The 18,541-nt window shown below is 42.7% G+C and overlaps 1 protein-coding gene across 1 annotated transcript in view; it reads left to right on the top strand.

Moving 5' to 3' along the window:
* TOPAZ1 (testis and ovary specific TOPAZ 1) overlaps window positions 1–18,541 on the top strand; it is a 239,064-nt gene that overhangs the window by 120,421 nt on the left and 100,102 nt on the right. Inside the window, 1 exon segment of the mRNA XM_068236234.1 lies at window positions 1,869–1,961. Coding sequence (XP_068092335.1) covers window positions 1,869–1,961 — 93 coding nt within the window.

The raw sequence follows: 18,541 nt of genomic DNA, 5'->3' as shown, positions 1-18,541 counted from the left end.
ATCCACCGACTCCGACTCCTCAGTTTAGGATTCCACCGACTCCACGACTCCGACTCCTCTAATTTGCATATTACAATTTTGTTGATTAAAAGTATGTAACATGAAATTCGTCTCTTAACTGCCAACGCTTAGGAATTTTACAAGTCGATTGAAGTGAGAAGGATATGTAGACTACTATATTTATTCCCTTTAGACTAAAACTAGTCCTTGGTAAGAGTACTTGTAAAAGGTACAAACCGGAACAAAGAACATCTATCAGGCCCTAGGCAATGTAACTCTGGGTACATGTAAGAGTGATGTGCAGGTACTCTGCAGGGGAATAAGGAGATTCTTCCTCTATTACACATTCTTCATGCACAATCTGAACAAGGTTTATGGGTGACAGACAACACCTCTGTGTTCAATGTGCACAGCATTCTCAGTGGATTCCCTGCAGCTCTGGGGGAGTGCATATGTAGAGTATAGTACTACTGTGTAACAAAGTAAACCTGAGACAGATGAAATTAAAGTTTTATACATACCTGGGGCTTCCTCCAGCCGCCTTCAGGATAATCAGTCCCTCGTTGTCCTCCTCCACCACCTGGATCTTCTGCTATGAGTCCAGGTACTTGAGCCAGTCAGGCGTAGTGCGCATGCACACACTCCGCCGCCAGGAGCATACTACACCTGTGCAGCACTATTGCGCAGGTGCAGAATGTTCCTGGCTGTGGGAGCGGCATGCGGCCGGACAGCGCTAACTGGCTGAATTACCAGGACTCATAGCAGAAGATCCGGGTGGTGGAGGACAGCGAGGCACTGATTAGCCTGAAGGGGGCTGGAGGAAGCCCCAGGTATGTATAAAACTTTACTTTTCATCCGTCTCAGTTACACTTTAATTTGTAGTCACCAAACCAAATTTTAATAACATATCAAATTATTTGATTTCATCAGCAAAGGGAGTGCATACATTTGCATAAATCAGCATCAATGCAGAATTATTTCCATCTCGTTGACCATCTCTATTAGTGACACAGCTACACATCAGGCTTTATTCTTACAGCATAGATGTTATTTAGTATATATAAGAGATTCCTGTGTACACATCATATATACAGTCACAATCAGATATGTATATCTGACCTTAAAAATACGGGGACTGCTTTATTGAAGCAGCACAAGTAACTAATTTTGATTGGTTTATTTCATTTTTGTGGACTAAGCATAGCTATTACTGTATATATACATTATTTTTAATTACTATTATCTGAGAAATAGAACATTTTATCATATTTTCTATTTTAATTACAGTTACAAATTCATTAGGAGTCGGAGTCGGTGCATTTTTTCCCGACTCCGACTCCAGGCACCCAAAATTGCCCGACTCCACGACTCCGACTCCACAGCCCTGTCCTAGGCAGTATGGATGAGCCTAACTCGTCCAGGGAAAATAGCTGAAAATGGTATGGACAGGTGAGGCTAGTCAACAGTTCTATGGCAGGGTTCCATTTTTTGCATTAAAATTTGTGTTAATGTGCAAATGTTTGCATACTCTTTTTGCATTTCGCATTCTTTGGAAACATGCATTTGAAAATTTGCATATGAATGCAAATTTTAATGCGCCACAAAGCATGCAAAGAACTGCCAGAAAGCTGAAGAGAGAGGGGTAATTGTGGCATGGCAGAAAGGGAAAATGTGATTTATTTTTTTGACATGATTTTGCGTTTGAAACTTTTATTGTACGCAAAATGTATATTAGACCACTGCTTGACATATTTCAGTAAGTTTTAGACAAAAATGTCATAAGAATTCAACCACTTTCACAGAAATCCAGCAGAAACTGAACGGAGGGATGTTTTCAAAAGACTTAAACTTTTAAATTTTTCTTTTAGCCCTCAGTAGAAATCATCATCAAAGTGTTTGAACATGTGGTCTCTTCAGGCTTGCAGTCGGCATTACCTGAGTTAATGAGGGTCTTTAGCAAGGTATGATGATCTCCAGGTTTATAAACAAAACTTGCATTATATTGTATTTAAAGTTTGAGCTTTGTTTTTTCTCAGTTGACCATTGTGATGCTATAGTGATATTGTACAATATAAAATCAATTTTTATTAGGTGCTTGATATAAAAAGTGTCCAAACTAGGTGTAAGAAGCCGTGATGTAATAAAATTCCACACAATACTCACTAAGTGGCAGAGTATGTGAACTCTACCTCAAGATCTCACACCTAAATGGTTTTGCTTTCGGAGCAATCTCTCTCTAGTGTCTTGATACCTAAAAAGGAATAAAATGGTTTTGCTGTAGGAAATATTTTATTGTTTTTCAGATCTATTCCAAACTTTCAAAGGGTGGGACTTGTGTAGAATGGCTATACCCAAAGCTTTCCATTAAGGAATTTTGTTATTCAAAAGCCAAATAGAAAGACCACTCTCTAGATAGAGCCTGTCTGCTGTAGATAAATGTAATTAAAGGCTACCTGTAACCACCTGGAGGGAAAAAAAAAAGTTACCTACTCATGGGGCCCGGTGGTGGAAGGAGGAGACACAGAGAGGGCCAGGAACGCTCTAAGGCAGCCTTTCTCGACCTTTTTACCCTGGAGGAACCCTGCAAATTAGTTTTGGATCTCGAGGAACCCCTGCATTTATTTCTCAGGAGGCGTGGTCTTTAAAAGTAGGTTAGGCTGTTAACTTCACTACCTTCTATTACACTGCCACTCATTAAGCTGTGCTCATTATTATTCTGACCCCCAATTTAGTGCTTCTTTTTACAGTACCACCTATTATAATGTTCTCTATTATACTTCCCTCATGATGGGGTAAAATGCCAAGGAACCCCTGCAGAGTCCTCAAGGAACCCTGGGGTTCCAGGGAACCCTGGTTGAGAAAGCCTGCTCTAAGGGATCCAGAGCCTTTTTTTTTCTGTTTTTTTTTTAGTACGTAACTTTATTGAATAAGTGTGAAAATATCACCTAAGAGAACACCGAAGAGACAAAGTAAATTGCACATGGGCCACTGTATCTACTGATTATTTCTCCACATAATACCCTCCTTTATTTAAGCATTTATCATATCATTTTACAGTCTTTCCTTTGTCCTAGTAGTATCACACGCCTCACCTGGGTTGGAGGAATTGAGGGGGGAGCTTCATGTTAATGCTACTGAACAAACAGATACTGTCACTCTGCAATAACGTGACGGAGGGGAGAGATTAATCTGACTGATGCAAGATAAAATTACTCTAAAAGAATACCTTGTGGGACAAATGAAAGCAAACAGCTATTACTTCCTGGATGACCCTTGTGCAAGAATTTCATTAATGGAAAAATGGTCTGAGTAGAGTACAGATGACCAGTTTACTCTGTCATTCATATGCTGTATATTATATTGCTGAATGTTAATTTTCAAGGTGCCTGGATCAGTATTTTTTTAACAGTACAGTCACTGACAGTCCTAACACTTTGAAAGTGAAAAGAGGAGGAGTAGATAATGGCCATAAATATGCATATTCTGGTATCATTCACCTCTAACATTAGGCTTGATTCACAAAACGGTGCTAACTGTTAGCACGCCTGTGAAAAGCCCTGTATCACGCCTAAACAAACTCTGCGTGTACTAATTAGCACTCGGGCGCAAAATATCGCGTGCATAGCCTGGTGCGCGCGAAACAAAACCGCGCATTGGATGCGACATTTCATACGCACCGGGCTCGCGTGCAGTTTTGTGCGCGATACTTTGCGCGCGATCTTATTCAGCTTGGTGCGTGCTAACTACTTAGCACCCTAGTTAGCACGCCCAAAGCCTTAAGGCGTGCTAACTAGGTTAGCACCGAATAGTGAATCAGGCTCATTGTGTACCCACTTCAGAAATACACAGAAAACGTCTGTTCTGCATAGTCAAACTTAGGAATTCTCTTGGTGTTAAGCTAAACAGCAAAGTGCCCAGGATTAGGTGCCTGTGAACAGCAGTAGTGTAGTGCTAAGGTAATTGCACAGACATGATTAGTATTGAAAATACACCAGCAAGTGGCTGTGCACATTTGTAAATTGGGGGGGGGGGCGCAGAGTGATCACCCACCTAGAAAGAGGACGTCAGGACAGGTGAAGTAACATTTGTAATCTTTCGGCTGAGGAGAAATGTTGCATATTCGATTGAAAATAATTTCTTCTACATGTACAAAAAACTTAAGAATTTACAACAGCTACCCGTGTTTTCCCGAAAATAAGACGGTGTCTTATATTAATTTTTGCTCCAAAACATGTGCTAGGGCTTATTTTCAGGGTTGTCTTATTTTGGGAGAAACACACTAAGGAATAACACATTGCTATTGGGAAAACTTAAACAGCAGTATTTGTGCACAATATGTGAGTTTGGTACAAAATCTGAATCTCACTTCACATTTGCTGATAAAAGACAAATGATAGAGTACAATGGCAAAGTCACTGTACTGTTTGCCGAGGTTCTGAATTTTACTCCCAGACTTACTCTTATCTAATGGTGGCCATACATGGTACATTTTTTTCATCCAATCTTACCAATTCTATGTAGTATAAGGGAACTGCCTAAACTATCCTTTCAATATATTGTACCATGTATGACCACCATAACTCAGATCTTATAGTAAGGAGAGGACAGGACAGGCACATGGTTTAGATTACTGCCACTGCTGTATTGTCTGAGGCACAAGCTGAGCAGAAGAGCGAGAGAGGGCAGCTAGCATATGCAGCTAAAGAAAGAGTACAATCACACATCTGTCTCCATAACTCTGCTGAGCCTACGGTAGCAAAGTGGTGCTGGCAGAAACTCCCTCCACACAGTCCTAATCCAGTCTCCTTCTTCCTCACACACCGCAGCTCTTTCTCACCACCTGCCACTGTCCCGGAGCAAATAAAAATGACAGTAGCCTGCACATCTCACTAACCGGGGGGGGGGAGGGGGGGGGGGGGGGGCGGAGGGGAGGGGCAGGAGTGACAGTAACACTGGTGGATGGGAAGGGACAGAGACAGCCGAGGCTGACATTGTCCAGGGATGAGTCCATCCACACACTGCTTCCCTGGCTGCCTCTTCCTATTGCACAGCTGTGTCCCCTCCTCTCTGCCACTAGGTCTTATTTTCAGGGTAGGGCTTACATTTCGAGCCTGCTTGAAATCTGAGCTAGTTTTTACTTTCGGGGGAGGTTTTACTTTCAGGGAAACGCGGTAGTCCTCAGTAGCCATGTATAAATTCTACATTTTTTTCATGTATAAACTTTCTTCAGATATAGAAATTTAGAAAAATTCCTGAGATTCTTTACTATTTAAGTAGACACTGTCTATGTGATTAGCAGTGTAAGCAAATCTTCTCTGGCCCTCTTGGCAAGTGTATAGTTTATTATTCCTTGGGTCAAAAACATGTCAGAAATGTGTATGGTCCCTGCATGCAGCTGTCTGTAAAAACTCATGTACACTTATTCTGGTGCAGTGTTCTAAAATATTGGCCTCAATTCACAAAGCTCATCTCCTGTCTTTAATAACGTTTCTGAGCTGTTTCTATTATCACCATGGTGATAAGGGATGTAGTATTCACTAAGCAATTTATCACATGACAACCTAACGTTAACTCTTCTTTCTTTAACTACTTAATGCACCAGGTGCAGTATAATCACGCCCCGGGAAACTTCATTTGAAGTCCCAGGGCCGCAAAAATTAGTCAATGGGAGCGGGCTACCGTTACTCCTATTTAGCAGGGTCATGAAGTCCCCGATTCAGTGAACGTCGGCATCTGAGACGCCTGCATTCATTGTATCTTTCTGTTACTGTGCATGCATTACTTCCGATTCACATCCTTATGTATGTGAATTGGAAACAATGACTGAGGACATCTTGTAGCCAAATAGTAAAACTACATCAAAAAACATTTTTTTTCAAATATCCCTCCAGGACAGGTGCTACATATGAGATTTGGGCCCCGCCCCCAACAGGAAACACAAAGAACTAGCTCTCTATAAGTTCCACCTCTAATCTCTACCTGCCAGTTCTTTGTGTTTCCTGTTCCGGGGAACACCTAGCTCTCTCGGCTAGGAAAGGTGGTCAGCAGCCAGGCAGTGCTGAGGCCATCCAGAACTAGTAAGGTGACCCTGTCCCGCGGGATACTTGGGGGGTTACCTTTTCCACCAACAGTGGAATCCTTGGTGGTGTCCGGGCAGGCGCTACGGAAAGCTGAGGAGCGGCATCGGAGGCGGCAGAGGCGGAGGCCATGCGTCTGACGGAGGAGGCAGGCACCAAGCGGAGGCGGAATGGTGGCTTCTAGGAAGCGGAGTGCAGCCAGCGTGTCCAGGCGGAGGACGCGAGCGCTGGAGAAGAGGCACTTCCGCTCTTACAGTGACGTCATGTCCGGCGACGTCACTTCCGGTCCGGGTCAGGCGGCTGCTTAGATGCCGCAGCGTCCATCCTCACATGCGGCGGCGGCGTTGGAGGAGATGGACGCAAACCAGAGGTCGGCAGATCAGGTAAGCGTGGGCAGAGTCGGAGGACAAGCGCCCGTCTGATCTGTGAGGTCTGATTGAACTCTATTATATTACATGCCGCAGTCTGATGGAGGTCTGCATTTCTTTGTCGTTTTTTGGGCATATCTGCAGTAGGCATTTAGACTGATTTGAGGCTAAACATTATATATTGGCTGAAAATAGGCGGTCATTGTTGGAGTTAGCGCATCTTTTCGCGGTTTTATCATTTGAATCGCTGCTTAAGATGTATATGCAATAGTTCAATATCTGTAAGCAGAAATAGCTAGTTTGTTATAATGCTTATCTTTTTCAGACCTAACAGTACATTGAGTATATATAGATTGTGTTTTACTGAAGTTATGCACAGAGATATATGCTGATGCACTTATTTTGTATGTTTCTAGGATGCTATGTAGTCTGATAGCTCTGAAAGGCCCAGGAGTTGCATTCTGTGTAACAAGCCCTTACAACTTCACTGGCCAAAAGCGTCCTGTCAGAAGTGTATTTCTAGCATTATTAATGAAGATAACACTGCTTCATGCAAGGATTTCATGTTTACTATGCGTCAAGAAATGATTGAGACGTTTAAAGCATTCAGAGAAAGTTTACCAACCACTTCGGCACAGGCTCCTCCAGTACAGGCAGTTAAGCCTAAAAAGGCTTTAAATAAATCTCCAAGGGTGATTTACTCATCAGATGAGGAACTGGAAAGTCAGCCCGACAAAAGGGATGCAGACTCTAGGTCCTCTGAGGAGTTGTCAGAACAGGAAGAAACAGGTGACTTAGGTAGATCTTCCAAGTTTAAGATTGCCGCAGAAGAAACAGAGGAGTTATTAAAAGCTATCTATTCGACTCTAGACATTCCACAGAAAAGTACATCAGAAAAGACATTGCATGATAAGCTATATACTGGGATGGAACCTACAGATCAGCTTTGTTTTCCTTTTCATGGTACAATGAAAAATTTTATTACATTACAATGGAAAGACCCAGATAAGAGACTATTTATTTCAAAAGGGTTTAAAAGGAGATTCCCTTTTACAGAGGAGGACTCCAAGTTATGGGACTCATGTCCTAAACTGGATGCAGCCTTTAGTCAAGTAGATAGAGATAACGAACTAGCGTTCGAGGACTTAGGTAGACTTAAGGATCCAGGGGATAAAAAAGTGGAGTTTGCCCTTAAGAAGGCTTGGTCAGCCTCTGCAACTAACTTTAAGCCAGCCGCTGCTACAACCTGTGTGTCTCGCACTATGTCGGTCTGGTTGGAAAGATTAAAGAAATTAGTTGATGAAGACGCGCCTAAGAAAGATATCTTAGAGGCAATTGAAGTGATTGAGGGTGGCAATGATTATGTCATTGACGCTGCTTCTGAGTCATTAAGGGTAACGGCGAGATCAACAGCCCTAATTAATAACGCTCGTAGGAATTTGTGGTTAAAGACCTGGGATGGCAGTCAGGCGTCAAAAACCAGAGCTTGTAATATATCATTTTCAGGAGACTTGTTGTTTGGTCCACAGCTACAGGAGGTGTTGGAGCGAACGGCAAGTAAAAAGGCGACTTTTCCTAAGAAAAGGAAATTTGAACCAAAGAAAAAGCCATTTTTTCAAAGGAAACAAGCGCAAGGGAAAGATCAGCAGAGGCGTAAACCCTGGTCAAGTAATACGTTTTTCACTAAAAGAAACCCCTTGTTTAAATCTGCAGAGAACAAGGACAAGCCGTGACGCCAGCAGAGTGGGGGGAAGGTTAAAGCAGTTTCTGTTAAATTGGAAGAAAATGACAAAAAACAAATTTATTCTAGATTTAATAGAAAGGGGATACAAGATCCAGTTTACAAAAACCCCTCCCAAGAGATTTATAATGACTCAATCCCCAAAGATTCCAGAGGAGAAGAAAGCCATGCTGGAGATAGTACAAGATATGTTAATTCGGGATGTGGTAGGCAAGGTTCCTCAGGCCCAACAAGGCCAAGGATTCTATTCAAGAATCTTTCTCGTGAAAAAGCCTACAGGCAAATATCGTCTGATACTAAATCTAAAGCCTTTAAATCCCTTCATAAGGTACGAGAGATTCCCAATGGAGACAGTATTTTCAATGCGGAACCTTCTTTCTCCAGGGTGTTTCATGATCAATATCGATCTAACAGATGCCTACTGGCATATCCCAATAAGGGAAGAATCTCAAGCTTTCCTTCGGTTCAGTATCCGGACAGGTTCAGGTCTGGAGCACTTTCAATTCCGCTGTCTCCCATTCGGGATCTCTTCGGCACCCAGAATCTACACAAAGGTAATAGCGGAGATTGTGAGGGCTCTTCATCTACAAGGTATCCTAATTATACCATATCTAGACGATTTATTAGTGGCAGCCGACCGTATTCAAAAGTTGGAGGAACACAAGAATATAGTGTTACAACTTCTGGAACAGACAGGATGGTTAGTCAGTTTGCAAAAATCAGTCCTGGTTCCGGCACAAGAGATTCAGTTTCTGGGATTCAGAATAGACTCGGTGTCCCAGAAATTGTTTCTTCCACAAGACAAGGTGGACAAAGTCCAGACAATGGTGCAGGAGTGTCAGATAGTGAATGTCATAACTATCCGACAAGTCATGAGGTTAATAGGTTTTTTAACCTCTACAGCCCCGGCAGTGTATTGGGCGCTGAAACATATAAGGCAAATACAACAGTGGCTTCTTCACAATTGGAAGGGAGGTCCGGCAGCTCTAGAGCAGACTCTATCCTTACCAGTAATAGTAAAACAGTCATTGGACTGGTGGACTCAAAAGGACAATATAACGAGAGGTCGTTTATGGAAATGTCCGGTGACAAAGATACTGACAACAGACGCCAGCCTCACGGGGTGGGGAGCCCATATAGAAGGCAGGTGTTTACAAGGGACTTGGTCAAGAGAAACAATGACACAGTCATCCAATTTTCGGGAATTGTTGGCAGTAAAGGAAGCACTGATTCAGACTACGGACATAGTAAGGGGATACCACACTCAGATCAGACAACATCACGGCGGTGATGTATATAAACAAACAAGGTGGAACAAGATCACCGTAATTGATAAAGCTAGTACTGGAGATTCTAGACTGGGCGGATGACTGAGCGCGCCCAGACTGGTGCTGCTGCTGCTGCTCTCTAAGGCTGCTCCAGACATTACATCTCATTTCTGCTACTTTAAACCTCTTAATGGAAAGACTGGACCGAAATTTCAGTGGATTCTAATGTATCACTTCTCCAGCAACACCTATAACCTTTCAGAACACCTGGATTACTTGGGATGGCAAAGATTTAAACTGGATTGGATCTTCCTTGGTATCACACACGGCTGAACACTGCACACCTTCCTTGGAATTGACCTGAGACCTTAAAGACTTTCTGCCTCTTTGTGCCCGCCGTCTCCCATCCTGTGAGTAACTTTCATCGATTATCTACAGCATCTATGCTCAATAGACTATATTTTTCTACATATATTATATATTATATCTTCAAACTCCTAAACAAAGGACTGTGTTTTCAAATCCATGCTGTCCATCCATACATCTCTGTGTAAGGACAATTCAGTCTATACAGGCCCTTTGATCTCTGCAGGATACCAGCCACAGCCGTGAAAGTTCACACCTTGACTTTAAATAGGGCCTTTCTTAGCAGGAGCCCTGAGCTGTCTCTTGTCCATCCTAATGTGTAAACATCAATATTCAGCACAGACACTTCTAGCTGTATACCAACCAAGAAATATATATCCAATTGACAAATCAACAATAATTCTACTTAAGTCTGTTGGAATCTACAGAAAGACAAAGAGAGGATCCAGGGGACGTGGGAAAAGACGTTATTCACTGCAGAAACAAAATAACTCTGTGACAAAATCTACAGAGTACACCCAGCCAACAACCCTAATAGCTCCAGCACAATCCAGCAGAGATGACAGCCACACATCTGGAGACTGTTCCCTCCTGGAGTCCTCAATCTCAGACCTCAGCTCCCAGGGTAGCCCTATCAAGGCTGTCCTCTGCAACGTCAGATCAATAAACAACAAAACAGCAATCATACATGATCTAATAGAGTCTTCTGATCTGGCCTGCCTGACTGAAACATGGCTTTCTGAACCTGTTGGCCCCACCCTGGAGGCAGCTGTGCCAACAAACTATTCCGTGATATACTGCAACAGGAAAGAACGCAGGGGAGGAGGGGTTGCACTTTGCTTTAGATCAGCTTTGAAAATCAGACTACTTACTGTAGGTCCTACCAACTCGTTTGAATGCTTGGGGGTGCAACTTTCAGCTGAGGAAAACATTAACATATTGCTGATCTACCGCCCACCAGAAAAATACTCAGACTTCCTTGAGGAACTTGTAGACCTCCTATGCAACCTAACACTGGAACACCCCAGATGGATTGTTCTTGGAGATTTCAATACATGGGTGGACGACTCCTCCTCACAATTTGGAAAAGAGCTACCTCGTGCCTTACATGAACTGGGCTTCCTCCAATCAATCAGCTCTGCTACTCACAGGAAAGGTCACACTCTGGACCTTATATTCCATACTGGGCTGTCAATAGCCAATGTGGAAATGAATCCTGTTGCCTGGTCAGACCATCACACTATCCACTTCTCCCTCTCAATACCAGCCGTCAAACACCAGGTCAAGAATCAAATAAAATATCGCCGCTTAAAAGGGCTAACACCTCAACATATCCGAGATAACCTTAGCTTTGATGAATTGACTGACTCCAGCTTGGACCCTGATACTCTGGTGTTTAAATACAACAAATGTGTGTCCTCCACCTTTGAGACCATTGCTCCTCTGCGCACCAAATATCTTACTCCACACCATCATGCACAGTGGTTTGATAACGCTATAAAAGAGCTGAAAAGACAAGGCCGAAAACTTGAGAGGCTGTGGCGCAAATCTCAGTCCCCAGAAGACAAACATGCCTTAATCTTCCACTTGAAGAGCTACCAAAAGGTAATCACGGGAAAAAAATCATCCTTTCTATCACAAGAGATTGCAAATGCAGTTAACAAACCAGCCCAACTGTTCCGCACAGTGGAAAAACTCTGCAACCCAGCATGTCAAAAACTTAATATCGAGTCTTCAAAGGACCTCTGTGACCAATTTGCCCATTTCTTCACAGACAAAGTCTCCGCTATAAGGTCCGCCATCCAACTTACAGCATCTGAGCCTAATATAGCGCCGAAGACCATTAGCAGAGACAACGTAACACCTTGGTCAAACTTCAAAGAAATTGATGAAGAAGTCACATCAAGCATCCTCCTTCACGTCCGCCTAACTACCTGTGACCTGGATCCTGGCCCAACACAGTTCATGTTGAACTGCCCCGACCTGTTCGTACCGGTATTCCTCAAAATTGTTAACTGTTCCTTACAATCAGGGATATTTCCTGCTTTACTGAAGGAAGCAATCAGGCCTCTCCTCAAAAAACCCTCCCTGGACCCAGATGCAATGACCAGCTACAGACCTGTCTCTAACCTCCCCTTTCTGGGAAAGCTAATTGAAAAAGCTGTATACCTCCAGCTAGAAGCCAGAATCCTACAAAATAACAGTTATGACCCATTCCAGTCTGGCTTCAGGAAACACCACAGCACTGAAACTGCCCTCATCCAAATATGCAACCACCTGCTCATGGCAAGAGACAGAGGAGAGTGCTCGATCCTCATACTGCTAGACCTTTCTGCAGCCTTTGACACAGTTGACCATGACATCTTGATAAACAGGCTACAGGAATACTGCGGCATTGATGGCATAGTACTTCAGTGGTTCCAATCCTTCTTGAGTGGCAGAACCCACAAAGTGTCTATGGGGCCCTTCCTGTCCACCCCTGTAACACTTAAGTATGGGGTGCCCCAGGGCTCAATCCTCTCTCCCCTGCTTTTCACGATTTACATGCTACCGTTGGGAAAACTAATCCAAAAACATGGCCTGACATACCACTGCTATGCAGACGACACCCAACTATATCTTTCCTTCAAGCCTGGTGTGACAGACCCAACTCTAACTATAAACACCTGCTTACGTGAACTACAGCAATGGATGAATGACAACTGGCTGAAACTAAATGCAGACAAAACTGAAGTCCTTCTGATTGGAGGGCAGAGCATGATAACAAAACAACTTCACTTGCAGTCTTCACCACTGGGAATAGGAGGCACGGATCTACGCAGCTCTGATCATGTGCGTAGCCTGGGAGTTCTAATTGATGGGGATTTAAACTTTAGAACTCAAATCTCTGCTGTGGTGAAATCATCCTATTTTCACCTGAAGAACATTGCAAAAATCAAGCACCTCATACCCCCAGAAGATCTGCCAACCTTAGTCCACGCCTTCATCACATCCCGACTGGACTACTGCAATGCTCTCTAAACTGGCCTTCCAAAAAAGGCCTTGTACCGCCTACAGCTGATACAGAATACTGCTGCCAGACTGCTAACCAACCAACCCCGTCACTGCCACATAACGCCAGTCCTGCATTCCCTTCACTGGCTACCTATAGAATGGAGGGTCCTATTCAAGATCGGCCTACTGACATTTAAATCCCTGAATAATCTAGGCCCTGGATACATGAAAGATATGTTACAGCTGCGTAGCAATCCCCGCATTCTCAGATCCACAGGTTCTAATAATCTAGTCATACCCAGAGTCCACTTAGAAACTTTTGGTCCCAGAGCCTTCTGTCATGCTGCCCCTACATTTTGGAACTCTTTACCTCAACAGATCAGGACAGCCCCATCCCTGGACGTGTTTAAATCCAGACTGAAAACCCACCTGTTCAGTCTAGCATTTGCAGAAATGTAACTTTTGTTGTGTGAATACTTCATCCTACTAATTACTGAATCTGAGAGAGCCTAAGCGCTTTGAGTCCTATGGGAGAAAAGCGCTATAGAAATGTTATTGTATTGTATTGTATAAGACAATCTGCAGTCAATTTCAGCAGTACACCTCAAGGGATCATTGAACACCATGGCGGATCTATTGAGCAGAAAGAAATGATCAAACTCAGAGCTAAGATTGAACCCGAGTATATTCAAGGAATTGACTCAAACATGGGGTCATCCACAGATAGATCTGTTCGCCAACTGGGAAAACGCACATTGCAATCGGTTTTTCTCACCAGACCCAAGAGGAGCTTCAGGGGTAGATGCATTGGCCCAACCATGGGAGTTCCAAATCGCCTATGCCTTTCCTCCAATTCCTCTGCTAACATTAGTATTACAGAAACTAAAGGGGACTTCGATGCATCTAATATTAATTGCACCCAATTGGCCAAAACGAGTTTGGTTTCCAATGATAAAGTCGATGCTGGTGGACAGACCGATCCCATTAAGAGACAAAGCAGATCTCCTCAGAAGAGAAGGAGACTGGATTCAGATTCCCAATCTTCAGTTGACAGCCTGGTTTCTGAAGGGCAAATCCTAAAGAAAAGGGGTCTATCGGACAGGGTAACAAAGACTATATTGGATAGTAGAAAAACAGTAACTCAATCAATTTACTTAAAATATTGGAAAACTTTTTGTGAATGGAAGAAGAGAGTAGGTCTCAGATCTAACAGACTGGCTATTGTATTAGAATTTTTGCAAGAAGGAATTGACAAAAAACTAGCGTTAAAGAGAATCTGTATTGTTAAAATCGCAGAAAAGTAAACATACCAGTGCGTTAGGGGACATCTCCTATTACCCTCTGTCACAATTTCGCCGCTCCCCGCCGCATTAAAAGTGGTTAAAAACAGTTTTAAAAAGTTTGTTTATAAACAAACAAAATGGCCACCAAAACAGGAAGTAGGTTGATGTACAGTATGTCCACACATAGAAAATACATCCATACACAAGCAGGCTGTATACAGCCTTCCTTTTGAATCTCAAGAGATCATTTGTGTGTTTCTTTCCCCCTGCATCTCTCATGCACTGAAGTTTCAGGCTGCTCTTTTCTTCCTGCAAACAGCTTTGCCCTTGCCTGTAATTCCTCACTATGTGAAAGCCCAGCCAGCTCAGAGGACGATTTATCCAGCTTGTAAAAGATAAGAGAGAAGAGAGAAGCTGCTCTAATCTAAATAACACACAGGCAGTGTGCATAGAAGGGCCTGAAAGGGGGAGTTCATAGCAGAACCACAACACTGAAGAACTTGGCAGCCTTCCAGACACAGGCTGACAAGTCTGACAAGAGAGAGATAAGTTGATTTATTACAGAGACTGTGATAGTATAAAGTGCTGCAGTAAGCTAGAACACATTAGAATAGCTTTTGGAACTTGTAGGATGATAAAAAACAGGATGCAATTTTTGTTACGGAGTCTCTTTAAGTACATTAAAGGTTCAGATAGCGGCTCTGTCAGTTTTTCTTAATAGACGACTAGCATTGGAGCCTTTGGTGATCAGATTTTTAAAATCGGTGGAACGATCCAGGCCAGTGATAAAATGATCATATCCAAGATGGGATTTAACTTTAGTTCTAAATGTCCTCATGAGTGATCATTTTGAGCCTTTGAACGAAGTGTCGTTACGTTTTCTCACAATAAAGACAATTTTTCTGGTGGCAATCACTTCAGCAAGGAGGATAAGTGAGCTGGAAGCTCTAAGTTCTATAGAGCCTTTTTGTTTAATTTTTCAAGATAGAGTAGTCCTGAAGACAAGTGAATTCTTGCCAAAGGTTGCTACTCTTTCTAACAGGATGCAAGAGATTGTATTGCCATCCTTTTGTAAAAATGCCACGGAAACTAAGGAGATTAAGTGGCATAGATTGGATGTAAGGAGGTGTTTGCTTTTTTACCTGGACAGAGTAAAGGATTTCAGGAGGTCAACAGCTTTATTTATCAATTTTTCTGGGGCAAGAAAGGGCGAAAGCATGTCAAAAGCATCAATAGCAAGATGGATTAAAGTCTGTATTAATGAAGCATATAGACTGAAAGGAGTTCAATGTCCAAAGGAGGTAACAGCACACTCAGCAAGATCAGTGGCAACTTCCTGGGCCTACAGAGCTGGAGCAACGGCAACCGACATCTGCAAGGCGGCAACCTGGAAGACGGTGAACACTTTCATTAGACACTACAGATTGGATCTACTATCAGCGGAAGAACAGGCATTCGGAAGGAAAGTTCTTCAAGCTGTAGTCCCTCCCTAAGGTTAGTGTCGCTTATTGCATATCATCTCATATGTAGCACCTGTCCTGGAGGGTTATTTGAAAAAAACCGAAATTAGCTTACCTGGTAATGCTGTTTTTAATAACCCTCCAGGACAGGTGACCCACCCTAGTACTTATATTTGCATATGAAAACGTGACTGTGTAAAAAAGTTGGAAATATAATCATGTGTTTAGTAATATGTAAAGTTTTATGGTATTCTATCGGAACAGTTAATTGGAACATACTGGCAGGTAGAGATTAGAGGTGGAACTTATAGAGAGCTAGTTCTTTGTGTTTCCTGTTGGGGGCGGGGCCCAAATCTCATATGTAGCACCTGTCCTGGAGGGTTATTAAAAACAGCATTACCAGGTAAGCTAATTTTGGTTATTCAATAAAAATACCTACATTTACATCTAAAATAACTATTTACCTCCCACACTCCCTCATAGTACCCAAACAGAATACAAATATATAGTGTGTGTGTGTGTGTATGTATGTGTATATATATATATATATATATATATATATATATTTATATATATATATATATATATATATATATATATATATATATATATATATATATATATATATATATATTTTGCAGGGTTATAATTAGTGATGGACCCAAAACTGAAAAAATGCGCCTTTATTTCCAAGTAAAATATTGGCGCCATACATTGTGCTAGGGAGATGGCAAGGAAGGAAAATCCCGCTACACCAGTGGCTGGGTGAAAAAAAAGTCTCCATTTTACTGTCACATCAGTGAATACAAAGATAAAAAATGCTCACGTGTATCGGAGCTCATGGCTCCTTAACCACTTCCCAACTGAGGGGTTTTACCCCCTGACCACCAGAGCAATTTTCACCTTTCAGCGCTCCTTCCATTCATTCGTCTATAATTTTATCATTACTTATCGCAATGAAATGAACTATATCTTGTTTTTTTCGCCACCAATTAGGCTTTCTTTAGGTGGGACATTATGCCAAGAATAATTTTATTCTAAATGTGTTTTAATGGGAAAATAGGAAAAAATGTGGGAAAAAAATTATTATTTTTCAGTTTTCGGCCTTTATAGTTTTTAAATAATGCATGCTACTGTAATTAAAACCCATTAAATGTATATGCCTATTTATTCCGGTTATAAAACCGTTTAAATTATGTCCCTATCACAATGTTTGCCGCCAATATTTTAGTTGGAAATAAAGGTGCATTTTTTTCAGTTTTGCGTCCATCCCTAATTACAAGCCCATAGTTTATAAAGTAACAGTGTTATACCCTCTTGACATAAATATTTAAAAAGTTCAGTCCCTAAGGTAACTATTTATGTATTTTTTTTAAATTGTAAATTTTTTTATTTTTTTTTAATTACAAAAAAAAAAAATTGGGGAGTGTGGGAGGTAAGGAGTTAATTTTTTGTGTAAAACAAGTTTATTTGTGTGTAAAAAATGGTTAGGATGTAGTTTTACTATTTGGCCACAAGATGGCACCATTACCAATTTGTTTCATACGACCTGCAAGCGTCCTTCTGGACTCTTGCAGGAAGTAGAAAGAGGCTGGGACTTTGTTATTTTTTCACAATGATCGGGCTGCTCAGCCGAGCGGCAGCAGATCATTGCGGGGCTGAGATCAACGAACGGGAATGGATTTTCCCATTCATTGATCTCCGGGCGAGCGGGCGGCGGCGTGTTTACTAGCGGCGGGCGGCGTGTTTACGAGCGAGAGCGCGGACAGCGGCGGGAGTGCGCAGAGTACGGATTTCTCCGTCCCTGGGGGTGAAAGGATGGAAAAAGGGGCGGAGAAATCCGTGCGCGCGGGGGTAAAGTGGTTAATCATAGCTTACATTCTGCTACAGAGCACTAGTTTAAATAGACCTGTGTCACCCCACCCAAAGGGGGGAGTGGACAATGGACTTAAAGCAACATGTACATATATCACAATATAAAATGGCGATGCCAATATACAAACTTACTTAAAGGGACTCCGAGCTCAACTTAAAAATGAAAATAGTACTCACCCGGGGCTTTCTGCAGCCCAGTGCTGGTCGGGAGGTCCCACGATGGTGTCCTGGCTCCTCTCCTAGGCAGCCCGGCGACACTAGGCCGAGTGTCGGGCTCCTTCTTCCGCGTATGACACGGCTGACGTCACCACGCCGGCCGCCTCGCATCATCACGGCGGCCGGCGTGAAAGTACTGCGCATGCGCGATACAAGCGTGCATGCGCGTACTGCCACGCCGGCTGCCGTGATGACGCGAGGCGGCCGGCGTGGTGACGTCAGCCATGTCATACGCGGAAGAAGGAGCCCGACACTCGGCCCAGAGTCGCCGGGCTGCCGCCGGGCAGCCATGCCGGAGCGGGGCCTAGGAGAGGATCCAGGATGCCTTCGTTGGACCTCCCGACCAGCACTGGGATGCAGAAAGCCCCGGGTGAGTACTATTTTGCTTTTTAAGTTGAGCTCGGAGTCCCTTTAAAATCTGGAAATACACAATGTGCAAGAACAAATGTCCGGTCGGTCTTTTCTAAGCAACCTGGTGTTTTTAGCTCTGATCCCACCTTTAACTTGCAATATTCTTTCACAGGTTTGGAACGATTATGGGATAAGGAGGTGCGGTTATGGTGGGACATTACCACTATGAAGCATTATGTTTCAGAGGGGATGATCCCGAGAAGCCTCCGCATTAAGAAAATACCTACTACAGTATATTCTGATCAATTCGTGGTCGAGTGGAACCAAGTTTTGTCGGATTGTTCCATGCGACTCATGACCTTGATAATTTCCTATGAGGAACAAAAACTTACGGATATCAAGGTTCAGATCACGGAGACCAAGGAGGAGTTAAAAAAGTATTCCTCTCTTGATCTGTTTGACGATCTAAATAACAAAATGAAAGAAAATATCACTAAATTGGAAAATATTATCATGAATACTAAGCGTATTAAGTGTCTTCG

The sequence above is a fragment of the Hyperolius riggenbachi genome, chromosome 5, assembly GCF_040937935.1.
Source record: "Hyperolius riggenbachi isolate aHypRig1 chromosome 5, aHypRig1.pri, whole genome shotgun sequence".
Classification (NCBI taxonomy): Eukaryota; Metazoa; Chordata; class Amphibia; order Anura; family Hyperoliidae; genus Hyperolius; species Hyperolius riggenbachi.
The sequence above is the reverse complement of the archived record's forward strand: the minus strand, read 5'-3'. Positions and strand labels throughout refer to the sequence as shown.